The sequence below is a fragment of the Typopeltis vanoorti genome, chromosome 16 (assembly GCF_054136105.1).
Source record: "Typopeltis vanoorti isolate ZY-2024b chromosome 16, IOZ_Tvanoo_1.0, whole genome shotgun sequence".
Classification (NCBI taxonomy): Eukaryota; Metazoa; Arthropoda; class Arachnida; order Uropygi; family Thelyphonidae; genus Typopeltis; species Typopeltis vanoorti.
This window is the reverse complement of record NC_143564.1, coordinates 80579912-80594094: the sequence shown is the minus strand read 5'-3', so window position 1 is coordinate 80594094 and position 14183 is coordinate 80579912. Positions and strand designations below refer to the sequence as shown.

The 14183-nt window shown below is 34.2% G+C and overlaps 1 protein-coding gene across 3 annotated transcripts in view; it reads left to right on the top strand.

The window, feature by feature from the left end:
* Positions 1 to 14183, top strand: part of Ssb-c31a (single stranded-binding protein c31A) — a 79897-nt gene that overhangs the window by 51056 nt on the left and 14658 nt on the right. For all 3 annotated transcript variants that reach the window (XM_090406222.1, XM_090406224.1, XM_090406223.1), the window contains exon 4: positions 12965 to 13070. In XM_090406222.1, coding sequence (XP_090262348.1) covers positions 12965 to 13070 — 106 coding nt within the window. The remainder of the gene's footprint in view (positions 1 to 12964; positions 13071 to 14183) is intronic.

Sequence of the window (14183 nt, the reverse complement as noted above, 5' to 3'; positions counted from 1 at the left end):
AGAGGTTGTTCCTGGAATCAACAGAAGCCTTAAAACATACTCCAAACCTTAACAAGTATGGCTGTATAAATCTACCAAAGATTTGGGAGACAGTCATCCTAAGATCAAATAAATTTTTTTTTTTTTTTTTTTCCAAAACTTTCAAGGACTATTTGGACTACTGTTTTTTTAATTATTATTATTTTTTTTTAGATGGCGCCGTATTAGGACTTTAGTCTTGTGTTGCATGCTGCAATTACTTATATTAGCCCCACTGTTACATCGAATTGTGGTCGTCTCGCATTTGTAACAAACTTTGTGTGCTCTGAAGATGCTGGATATAATACCAGCAAAATATTAGCTTTCAAGTTAATAAATAGTTATTTTCTTATCAATCTGTGTTTGCATCAATACCATTTAAATCCAATTCAACATGTGTGACGAACACATAAGCCTATCCATGTGGATAAGATATTGTTAGTGAAGTTGTCATATGCAAGTGGGAAATCGGTAGCGGAAGTTTTTTGAAAGTTTCGAATGCAGAAAAGAATGAAGAAAGGTCGAGGTCCTATCACTCCTGCCAGAATACAGTCTCTAATACGAGGTTTTGAGAAAACCTGGAAATTTGTCAGATCGCCCTCAAAGATTTTTGCAGGTCACAATTTTTTTTTTTTTTTTTTTTTTTTTTTTTTTTTTTTTTTTTTTTTTAAGAGTTAGTCAACTAACTCGCTCTGAAAAATTACACAATCAGTATCAGAGATGGAAATAAGTAAAAATACTTAAAAACCAGTGTTATCCAATGCCTGTACCAGCATTGTGGTATCACAAATGAATGTCCTAGCGGCACTATCAACAAGCGGTGTAAGCAGTGCATGGGAAGCTGCAAGAATCACGGGCATAGTGAAAATGTCACTATTCTACATCCTTCATGGTGTATAATCATCACACCACCAAAGTAAGCATCACAGCAACAAATTTTTCTTTTAACAAAAATAATTCTGTCCCCCCTCCCCCCCAATGACTGGGAATTTGCTTGCATTCATTACTTAGCTGTCAGCAGTACACACTGCATTTCATAGACCTCTCATTTGCACATATTTGCAAATGGTGCATGTGGTACAGCACCTCTATCGGTGAAAATTTGAAGTAAATTTTTTTTCACCCCACCAAAAAGAATCCCCCTCCTTGCGATTCACTTTTGTGCGAACCCCACTCTAATATACCAATATTTCTAATTTTTATGAATTATTGAAATATCTAGAAACTTATGGGACACCCTGGTTATAGAAACTGAAATAAGGGGAAAAAATTAGGTGGTATAATCAGTAGTAGGATTAGTCAACAAACTTCTTGCACTCTTTCCTGTGTAAAATAAAATAAAAATGTAATAAATAATAATAAAATGACAGGAATCGAAGCTTAAAAAGTTATATCAGAGACTAAAAAATTTCAATTTTATGAAAGATATTCTTGATGCTTGGATGTAAAGCAAAATTGGTCCAATTCTGTTGTTTTCATTCCTTCAGCTAAGACAGTCTTTTGAAAAGAAAGAAAACCGCAATTTTTTTTGTGGCATCTTTTAGCATGCTTAGTCCTTTTTTTCGGACCTCTTGAGTGGTGAATAATAAGCAAATCACCAGCATTTAAATCAAAAGTAGAATAAAACTTTCAAAATATAGAATTTGATTTTTATCCCAGTAACTTATGTGTAATGTAATTTCTTATCCTGAGGATTTGTAAAGAACACATGCACTACAGTTTGAAGTGCCTATGTTTTCTTTTAGTTAATTTTACTTTAACTCCCACCACGAAAGACTGTAAATTGCTGAACATTAGTACTGTGGGTGTGCTAAGGATTTTTATATTTTTGTTAATTTTTTACTCGCTCTAGAAACCCTGTTCTTGAGACCAGAAAAAGTTTTATCTCTGTTAAGTGGGATGGTGGTCTCACACTAGATGAAATTCATCTACCACCTAAAGTTAATCACAAACATCCATGCTTGAAACTGCATGTTTCAAATTCTGTTGTATTGGTTGGATAGCAGATGTACTAACTACTTGGCCAACGAGGCTGGCTTATGGTGACAATTTTTCTTATTGACTGAATGTAGCTGTGATACATTGTTGTCAATTTTTTTTTTTTTTTTCCCAGATCTTTCTTTAAGCAATGTTGCTAGAACAAAAGGCTGACACTGGTTTTGGTGACAAATGTAATTTTCAATGAGCTTTTGCATGCTTACCCCACCATGATAACATTGACTCTTGCCAAATAATGTGGCAAAAAAATAGTGCCACTCCGTGAATAAATCAAGTCATCTTTGTAGTTAACCAGGTTATTTTTTTAAGTGGCTATTAATTTTTTACTTTTCCATTTGTTCATATAGCAGACATTCGTAATCCTTAAAAAATTACTATGAGGATGTACTTAATACCCAGAAAGATTCCAAAAAAAAGTTGGTTTTCCCCACTTTCAAAACACTATATGCTGATGGGATGAAAATAACAGAATGGGACCAATTTTGCTTTTTTAGCCGCCTGTCAAGATCATATATAAAAATTCAAATTCTTATTTGGTCTCAAGCATGTTTTTGGGCTTCAAAGTTTCAAATTCTGCCTTTTTTCAGTCTTTGAGGCAATTTTTATTCAAAGAAGAAAGGCTCTGATCAAGGTGGTTTTGGGCATACATATCCCTCAACCATTGTCATTTCCTGATATATCCCCTTGTGGTGTGTGTGTGTGGGGGGGGGGGAATACTGGATATTATGATAGCACTAAATGAAAAGTTTACATCATTGCTAACTTCCTGTCGATAATTTTCCTCCAAATCTGTTCTCTCAGGACTTTACTGATCTTAGATCTCATGTTCTAAGGCACTTCTTACTGAATCAATCCACCTAAATCTTGGTCTTCTTGCCATCCTGGCAAAAATATATTGTAAAGTTGTGCCCCAGAACTAGCATCTGTTTTCTCTACACTCTACTGTACTCATCTTACACTTATCAAAATACTTGGTAGAGCAGGCCTACATTCAGCTCATTCTCCCCAAAAAAGTCTGGCTCATTACCCTCCAGAATAATGGAGAAAGTCATTAACAGTCAACTGCATTACTTAAGGGCTTGCCAGTTAATAGCAACACCCAGTATGGTATGCCAGCCTTGTTGGCCAATTGGTTGGTGTATCTGCTCTGCAACCAACAGGCTTCAGGTTTGAATTCACCCATAGGCATTGATGTTTATGATTGTCTTTAGATGAGGAATGAATGTTATCACCTAATGTGAGCACACCACCTTAGAAGCCTGAAGTGGCTTCTAAGGTGGTGTGCTCACATTATTGTATTTGTTCCATGTTTGGTCTCAAGAGCATAGTTTCTGAACCATGTAACAAATACAAAAATGTAAAATTGATTTAAAAAAAAAAAATCCTTAGCCCACCCATGGTACAAATGTACTGTAGGTTTGCATATAACCTTTTGTGGCTGGAAGCCACATTAAAAAAATTATGGATTCTGCTGCTCTAGATCCTCTGCTTATATAAAGGTTTGGAGAAATGTGCTGTTCTTTACATATTCAGAGCATTTGATCATGTCTTGTACTGAGTCCTGCTCAGTAAATTTTCACCCATCTATACCCTGTGTAACTGAGTAACCAGCTTTGTAGTTGATCGTTGTTGAAAAATTTTCCACTTGGTTATACTATAAATTAAAGATACCAAGAAATTATATACTTGGTTTAATCCTTTATCCAAGTGTAAGCAAACAAAGTTTGCACCTGAAGTATTTTCAGCACTGGGGCAACTTGTATGACTACATATCACTTGCTTTATTATCCCATAATGCAAAACACTTCTCCTTGTGGACATGTATAATGCTGTGCATTATAGAAAGGGTCACTGCCCAATCAGTTTCGGCCTTTATTGAGGTATCATCAGTGGGGGCTAGACCCAGAGGGGATACCAAGGTTAAAGTAATGCAGAAGTCATATTTTCATATACAAGTTGCCAAAAGGTGTCTCAACTTATTATAATACTCTGGATTAGGGACAGTAGTTGTTTGAAAGTTTTTCCACTTGGTTATACTATAAATTAAAGATCTCCGAAGAAATTGTATGCTTGGTTTAATCCTTTCTCCAAGTGTAAGCAAACAAAGTTTGCGCCAAGTATTTTCAGGACTGGGGCAACTCGTGATAAAGGTGGTATGACTTCACATTGCTTGCCTTAGTAAGCAAACGAATCAAATTTTGTTTGTTGCTTACTCTTGGATAAGGATTAAACCAAGTATATAATTTCTTGGTATCTTTAATTTGTAGTTGATCACTGCATTTAATTGTGGATTGTTTTCCTTTTTGGACTTCTTTTCAGAATTCTTTTAAATGACCTCTCTGTGACCAGTGAACTTATTCATAGTCTTGCTGATGACAGTACATTTCATTTCTCTTACACATTTTACAAACTTTTTAGGCTTCAAGTCTTCTAATCTTAAATACTAAATTCCATATCATTCTACAGTAGGGAAAGGATAACCTTCAGTGCTACTGAAATGTAGTCTTTCCTTTTTGCAAGACAGTCTTGATTTGTGTCTCTGAACTCTGTATAATACACAATATCAGACAGGATCAATCTCTTCTCAGAAGAACCTTTAGCATTTCCTAGCATAAACACATGTCAATAGCTTCCTCACCTTCTTCCCTCCCCTTCCTCCAAAAAAAACTTCTCCTTTACTAAGAAATTCTAAATCTGCTCAACTATAGAATGTTGTTCGTGTGTTTAGAGTAGTACACAAAATCTCTGAAACTTTTTGATGAGAGAGATTCAGCTGATCTTTCCCATCATCCAGTCACTTCAGCCACTGTCACATGGTATGTTTATCATTTGTACAGGTGCTTTCATGGAAAAACTGCTCCACCCAACTACCATCTATGAAAATGAAATATATAATTTTGTGTTTATGCACCTAAGAGGTTCATTCCATAAGTATTATTTGATTTCTTTCCAATATACTTTTAAAAGGGTATGTATTGGTTTCCTCAAACCTTAAAATAAACCTCATATTACATTCAATTATCTTAAGTCTCATAAATAATACATGATAATTGTAATACAAAAAATGCTTTAATTAATATTAAAATATACAAAATATAGTAATTTATGTGTTTAAAAAACTTTCTCTCACGTGGACACACAGATTTACGCTTAATTTCAGAAATAAAAAGAAAATATTGTGTTTAAGGTTTTCTAAACAATTCCTTGCTAATCCTTTCTAGAAATTAATAGCTTTGGCTTTCCACATTTCAGTACATTCAGATCCAAAGTAAGTCATCTCACTCTGATATTAAAGTTGGCATACTTATCTAATAAATCTTTCTTGAAATTGAAGGAATGAAAGCTTTTCTTTCAGTGTAAACATCTTATCAGAAAAATTTATTCTCCTTCAGAAAATTACTGATGAATCAGAAACACTTAATATTTTCTCTATTGGTATGAGATTTTTATTATTGTTATTTTAAAAAAAAAAAAAAAAAAAAAAAAAAATTTATCATTCTTTCATTCTCTTGAAATCAGTTCCTTTCTCTGTCTAATAGTTTCCTTCTTGTCTCCTGTATTGTGTAATACACACTGAATGAAGAAAACCGCTTTGTCTTGGGATAATGTTCTGTCTTCAAATTTATCAATCGACTGGAACAAATGCAGGATGTTCAGGATGCAGGAAAACAAACAATAGACCAAATTACTAAAGGAAGTATTTTTTTTTTAACGGTACAACTTTTTTAATATTAATCTTCTGGTAATATTCTCCGTTTGAAAGAAAACCCCTTCAGATAAATTTGTAGATCACTAATTCCATTCTTTTAACATTTTACTCTCTTTCCCTAAAAAGGAACCATATTCTCATTCCAATCTCAAAAACAAAATCAAAACAACTTCAACAGCTGTTTCTATTAATTGTGTTGCTACCTGAATGCCTGCATATGTATATGTTAAGCATAATGTAATAAATCCGGTTATTATTGTATTAATCACATGAACCGGTAATTATTAATAATTCTTAAAGAAGTCTGGTAAATGTAATGTTTTATAAAAAAATATTTTATTTAATAGCAGAAAAAAATAGGAGATGAATACCTTATTATATGATTATATTGTTGTCTGGTTAACTTATTTTTGCAGGAAAGACCTCTGTGACACTTGGAATTACAAAGGATTTCTGACTTTTTACATTGCAGCGATTTCAGTTAGTGGGCTGTACAATTGCAATATTGAAAACCTTGACCACCTAAATTAGAATTCTTGTGGGCATATTCTCTTAGACTTATCTCAATATCAGGAACTTCATTAACTGAAATAAAAGTTTCCTTACAGACGATAAATTCGTTCCTCGAATAGAGTTGGTTTAATATACCATATTTTTTTCCTAATTTATATAGGTTTTCATTCTCAATAGAAATTATAATAGCTATAATATTCTGGTTATCAGTCTTAGTCCTATCTACATCTGGAATTCTTATTCGAACATTTGCAATTGGAAATTTAGTCATTGAAAGCCGTAACATTTTTCAGCTTGCTTCTTAAGTGACTGCTTAGCAGAGTTTCGAGATTCTTGAATTTTTTCTGTGATTTCATTGAGTGTAAAAGAAGTACTTACCATACTTTTTTCATTATTTTCTAATTCAACATTAGTTATATTTTTCATTTTGTTATCTTCCTTGTCGATCATTCCTGTTTCAGAAGAATGTTGTTTTCCTTCGATTTGGCTAACACTCTTATTTCAGTTTTTGTTTGTATCTCCAACAGATAAGTCTTCACTTGTATCATCTATTTCCACTTCCACATTGTCACCGTTCTCTGTCCTAATACTGCTTTCCCTCTCTGAGATTATTTTCTGACATTCAACATCCTTATTAGTTTGATCTTGTAATATAATCTCAAGATCTTCTTTACTTTGGAAGAAGTGAAGTAACATCGTCTGTTCTGTGAGAATGAAACTGATCACATACTAGCATGGCAGGTTTCTTCAACAGTCCACCAGGGCGCCTAGACTGGTAAGTATGTTTTCAATAGGGACTGTGATCTATTCCAGAGTGATGTGCTCTGTTTTTCATAAATTGAGTAAATTTTATCCCTTCCGACCATTTTGTTCTTTTATTTGTTTCAAGCCATTTGGCTAACATTTTTTCAATGTCTTGGTTTCCTCTTTCAACCGAGCCTTGTGATTGACTTTGCCATGGTTTTCCATGAACAACCTTAAACTCATTCCATGTTCTGCAGACTTCTTCAGTAATTTTATTTGTGAATTCCTGGCCATTGTCACTTTGCAAGATGCATGGGACTCCAAATATTGTGAATACACCCAATAGATGATATGCAACTTCTTCAGCTCGTTTTGTTTTCAAAGCTCTAAGTTGAACAAATTTCATAAGATGGTCTTGATAAACCATTATAAATTTATAAACGCCATCAGCTTGTGACTGCATATCAATTACATCAATCTGACATCTAGAATTAAATTCACTGCTTTTAATTGGTTTAACAACGAGCCATTTTTGGAATGCTCAATTTCTTTTGCAGGGTTCGCAAAGATTCAAATATATCATAACAATTTCAACTGTGATGTTCTTATACTTCTCTTTAAGCTCTTTCATCATTCTGTTTCGTCCTCCATGGCCGATGGAGGACGAAACTTTTTTTTTTTTTTTTTTTTTTTTTTTTTTTTTTTTTTTTTTTTTAGGAAAGTTATTGACCTTTTTAGTTATCTTACACCAGCTACTCAGGTGGCGCTTTTTGGAATTGTCAGTTAGTGTTTAATTTTGAGCTTACTGTACTGAAGATGCCTATTGACACACAGGCGAAAATTATACTAATAAATAATCTTTCTACGTGAGTTTTTTCCGTTATTTATTGTGTACCGATATGTCTACTCACGGTTTACCTCTTTTAAAGGTATGATGAGTTTTTCAACATTTCTGATTTTTACAATATCGTATCTTAACCATTGATAATCTTCGACTGTTTTGCCGGAAACCTTCTCTTTGTTCTTTTTAACTTTTGCTAAAAATGAATAATACTCTTCTCTTGTGAATAACTGGTTATTTTTTCCTTTTTTTGATCTCAACATATTAACTTGGTCATTAAATCGTGTTCTCATTATTTCTAAATCTTCCATTACACTTATGGGTACGTAAAATCAATGAAAATGTGGAGAAATGTATGCACTTACTAGCGACTGACGTAAATAAGAAAAAGCAACCTCTCCCATTAATGTAGTAATCAGTACTAAGCACTTCTTCCAGGGCAGGGAGGTGAAGCCGGGAATCGCATGTAATTTTCTATGTAAACCATACTCAGAATTTCATAATGAAAACAACCAAAAAGGGGGGAAAAAACGTGAAATTGCATGAGTTTTCACTTAATCAATGCATAATTAAATTATCGTATTTGTCGGCGTATAAGACGCGCCCCTTTTTTGTACACATTTTTTAGGAAAAAAACTTTATCACTGAATATTATAATGAATTTACAGTATTTCAAATATAAAGTAATAAGTAGGTCTACTTTCAACAAATGCCTAATCTAACTAGGAAACAGTACCCACTTTTAATCGCAAAACCCAGAAATTCATCTCCAGAGCTAAATGAAGAGACACTTGAAGCCTCTTCTAAATCAGAACCTGGGTCCTCATACAACAAATTGTCCTCTGTACCATCCAGTGCATTATTAATTCCACACTTCTTAAATGATTTAACCACTGTCTCAGTTTTCACAGCATCTCATGAAGCTTTGACCCACTCACAAACTTGCGAAATGTTAGGCTTCTTCCTGATGGCATAACCTCAAAATCTGAAGACTGCATCCAGCTATTCCACTTCTCCTTCATAAATCCCTTAAATGGTTTATTAATACAGACATCTAAAGGTTGAAGGAGGTCACTAGTTAGACCTCCTGGAATCAGCTAACTGAGTTTTCAATTCCTTGAGTTTATTTGTAACATCGTCTGTTCTGTGAGAACGAAACTGATCCCATACTAGCATGGCAGGCTTCTTCAACAGTCTGCCAGGGTGCCTAGACCAAATTTTATCTATCCATAACTTTATTCCTCATCCATCCAGCCTTTTGCATCACCATGTACAAACACTCCTTTAAGCAGTTTTTCTTGGTAGCATCGTCCTTTTAAAAATCAATAGTGGCGGAAATTTTCTCCCATCAGCACAGCAGGATAAAACACCCGTGTAGTGAGTTTTTTCGTGCCCCGAAGTTTCAGTAGTAACACTTTTAGTGCCCTTGGAATCTACAGTTTTGTTTGAGGGCACATCAAAAGTCAGCAGAACCTCTTCCATGTTTCCTATTTCGTTTCCTTGCGTTAATAACGCGATGTAATTCAATCATTTTTTTCTTCATATTCAGCTGGCATCTTTTGTGATATTTTTGTTTTAGTCTGCATACATAGCTGGTTTCTCTTCATGAATCTTGAACACCGTGATGTTGATCCAGTAAAGTTGGCGATCTCTCTGTTAGTGGCTATCGCTTTCGCTTGATGAATAATCATTTTTGTAGACACTGAAAGTCCTGCTTTTGTGTGGTCTAAAATCCAAGTATTCAGTTCTGCCTCAAGTTCTGGCCATTTTGCAGTTCTACTTCATAGGTTATGTTTACTATGAGTTGCTTTTTTTAAATCCTTATGATTTTCTCATTGGGGGTGGTCCGGAATGTCTCTCTGCAACCCTGTTTCCATGTTCTTTAGCATACGCAATCGCATGTAGCTTGTATGCAATATTGTAACAATGCCTATGTTTTTCAGCCATAATTTGCCAAGAAATTTAGAGAAAATTTAACAGCAGAAATTTATCACAGTTCACAACTGCGACAACAATTGGAAAGTTTAAATGAACAGGACACAGCTGTGATCATTGATGACAGCGCATGTGCATCCACTGAACTCTATGTCAGTGTTTCTCAAAGTGTGATACGCGTACCCCCCTGGGGGTATGTGAAAGGTCTTCAGGGGGTCCATGGCAATTTTCGGCTATGCATCATTAAGCATAGAATAAAATTCATTGTATCCGTGAAGTTCGAGATTGTAAAACGTTCCTATTGTATCACTGAATAAAGTACAGAGACATATGCAGGCTGTGCAATATGTTTCTCAGCAAACAGTGCAATTAGAGACAACTGGGATAAAAATGGCACTAACTAATGAATCGCATGTCTCCCTCCCACAGAAAATGCTGTATGACTCAAGCAAAACCATATGTAACCAGTGCAACATATGGTTTTGTTTGAGTGAATGTTTTAAAACGAAGAAATATATAGTGAATGTGTTTCAGATATTATATAAGGAATTCGGTTGAAGAGAATTAGCATTTCAACTCAACTGTCGGCTTGTCTGTGTCATTTAGTAACACGATCGTTTGTTAATACTGCACCAATCATATGAACGTGGATGTCTGAAGTTTGAGAAACACTGCTCTACGTAACTGGAATGCTCTCACATACACACTGCAAGGAAGCAATAAAGAAATTGCATAACTCAGAACAGAGAAATATCCAGAAATGAAAGTAATAAAAAACTGAGTATCGGCGTATAAGACTCGCCCTGTTTTTCAGACCTATTTTCAAAGAAAAAAAGTGCGTCTTATACGCCGGCAAATATGGTAATTGCTCACAATGTTCAACATGGGTTTAAGTGTACATCAAAAACCAACAAAAATAAATTTCCAAAGTCGGGAGGCATGTGGTACTTCCCCACCCTCCCCCAAACTTAGCTTATTGAAAATTATTACATTTACCATCAATAGTTGTTGAGAAGTATTAATAATTACAGTTCATGTGATTAATTCTCATAAATTATTTACTTTAACCTCATTATTTGGTTTGTATTAATAATAGCCAATGATCATTAATATAAACCGATTAATTACTTGAACCATAACATATAAGGTAAGAAAAATACTTTCATTATATAATTTCAGCCTACTTAAGTAAAAGAATTATTTCTTGATATGTTGGCCAAATTTAAGTGCATTTTGTGAACATAAACTGTTAATTTTGTATGCCTGTCACCATTACAAATGATTGAAATTGAGCAATATATGAAAACATTGATATTAAAATACAGTTTGTAACTATGTTTTGTAAAATGATTTTATGAAAGCAATTTCTGTTCTCTTTGTGGAGACAATTGAATATAATTATAACTATAAAATTAAATTTTGCAATATTAAATGGAACTGTATTATGTTACTGTAAATAAGGTGGGGGGGGGGATATAAGTTTAATTCTATCACTTTCCATAAAGATACATGTAAAAATTTGTATCTAAATGAAAGTCATCAGATACTCTATGCATCCGTCTTTTCATCCATTTTCTTTTTATTCTATATGCCTCTGCTCTTGGAAACAGACTTTCTCAGTGTTCTCTAACAACTACATCTAGTGTTTCAAGAAAAATGTCTACAGATTTCTTCTTTCTCAGTCCACAGTTACACATACATGTCACTAATGTGCTATAGGTTTTGTTTCTTCATGTTTGTGGGATTGTTATTGAAAAAAAAAAAATTAATTCAAGTGATTATTAAAAAACTGAGTATAACATGAACAAGACAAGGCATACAAAATATTTGAATTGCAGTAGTGTCACAACTAATCTGTTTTTGCAGAATGTTTATCGAAGCATCACTTTTTGTAATTTCTTTTGTCGTAACATTTATACAGTATGGTGCAAAAAAATAGTACTGAATAGCTAGAATGATATGTTAATAGAGTAAATGGGTTTATTAACAAATATGTTTTATACCTGATATGTACATCCACAACTATTGGTGGAATCTTGGTTAAATAAAGCATTAACTATGGCAGATTACATGCTTGAAATGTTGAGCACCTTGTCTTTCAAGATGGGTTTTGTAGCACATGCGAACATTCTCTGTCATCTTGGAGAACAAAGAACAACATCTGCTGGACATATTGTGTAATTTTATCCTTTAGTTCAAGGTTTGAAGGCAGATCATGGTGGAATACCCATTCCTTCAACATATCCCAAACGAAGACATCAAGCAATGAGAGATTGGAATATGAAGGGTACGGGAATTCTGTGAACTTTGTAATGATCCTCCTGGGGAAGTTCAGATAATAGGCTCTAGAGAGCCATGTGATGTGTGGAAGGTTGCTCCATCCTGTTGGAATACCTATGCACGAAATAGAATGTTTTTGCACAGCACATCCTATGCAAATCCTGGGTGTACAGAACCAACACATTCTTGATGTAGCATTCACTGTTCAAGGTCACGGTTACACCACTTTCAATGAAGTAGGATCCAATTGTGGTGACCTTCTCACTGTGGACGCTTGGACAAATTCAGGTCTTGAGAAACCAGGAAACCTGTAGGTATGTCTGTTTACGTGACTGCTTAGATGGAAATGCGTTTCATCCGCGAACCAGACATTATGGAGGAAGGATGGATCTTCATAGACATTGACCATTGAATTATGTTGCACAGCAGGAATGCTGTGCAACATAATTCATTGCTGTTAAACACTGACCCACCTGAATGATATACAGAAAGGCACCCAGCTCCATAAGGATTCTCTGTGGTGAATGGCTCAGTATCTCAAATTTTATTGCTGTTTGGCATTGACTGCATTTCAGAGGCTAACACTTCCTCCAGCACATGCCTGTGATTCTCATTTGTGTTAAGAGTAGGTTGTCTCCACCAAATGCCCTTTGCATTGTGGCACTGCTGGTATGTTGGAACCTCTAGATTAAGGTGATGATGATGACACTTGTTTGGGCATGCTTTTTTACTGATATTACTTTTATGCAATTGATTTTTAATAAAATGTAATTTGCTCAAAATGAAGAGTTGATGAAACCTCTATACTACTTCAAAAATTTATGAATTAGTAGCTGCATAATTTTTGACAACTTTTACTAGAGAATATTTTAAATTGTTTGGTGTTTTTGACGTTTGTAAATTTGATATTATTCCTTTCTGTGTAGCTTTCAAAAATGAGATATGCAAGCGTTAGAGAATTTCGTGGGAAAGTGATGATTGATATCAGGGAATATTATGAATCAGATGGTGATATGAAACCAGGAAAAAAAGGCAAGTTAATATGTGTTAAATTTGATGCTGATACATTTAAAAAGTTCCATTAAACTGTTAAGTACATCAATTTAATTTTAATACTTGTGTAACATTCAAACGATATGGTTCTGTTCTGTATAATATTTATTTTTATCTTCAGTTTTTATATTATTGCTTTAATTTGCTGATGCAATTCCTGAAGTAAAAATTATGTTTAATCATAAAATACCTAGTCTTTTTAAAATATAGCATGTAGGTGAAAAAGTGGATATATATATATAAGGAGCAAATATTCCGGGCGTGCTAGGTGTGCGGTGCTCATCCATGAAATATCAGTATCACCGATATTATATTTTTGCATTTATTCCCACTAAAGACTCCCTTAATTGTTTGCAGACTTCGCATGATTCCTAAAATTAAACACAATTTACTAATCTTTCATTGCCCTCTTCACAAGGATAATGAAGCAGTAGTTCTTCATGAAGAGGTCACTTTTCGATGCGTAAACATTGCTTCACATTCATGTTAATAGCCCGAGTGTGTTTTCAAAATACATATACAAAATTCATTCACTCTTAAATGAAGCAGGACCCAATTATGCCATGGCAGAAAATACTATGTGGTGACCTTCTCATAAACACCTTTGAGCCCTTTGAAAATTTGACTCACTGTGCCTTAAAGAAGGCACAGTGGGTCAAATTCTTAGCATTCTAATATTTTTAAACTGCTCAGAAGGCGAGGCTGGGTGAGCTCAGAGACAATACCACCTAGAGGCTGTGATTGGTTATTGTGTCATCCAATCCAATTGAACGGTGTCACTTGTCATGAGTTGAGCGCTTTCTGTATTCAATGGCTTTATTACAAACAGCTGTTAAACATGTTTTCTGGAACTGAAAATTTGAAAGTTGGTGTTAGGAGAAAAAAGCTAATTGTTTTTCTTGCTTATGCAGTATAGCATCTGTTGAGGTTGCAGAGTTTTTTTAACAGTATAGAGACATTTTTATTCTAGTCTTCGGAAACAACAGACAGTAAAAAATTATCTATTTCTGAATAAAAATGAATACTTGTGTGTATTATAAGACTCTGTTGATCTACAACAAAATACTAGCATATGTGAGATTGATAAGATAG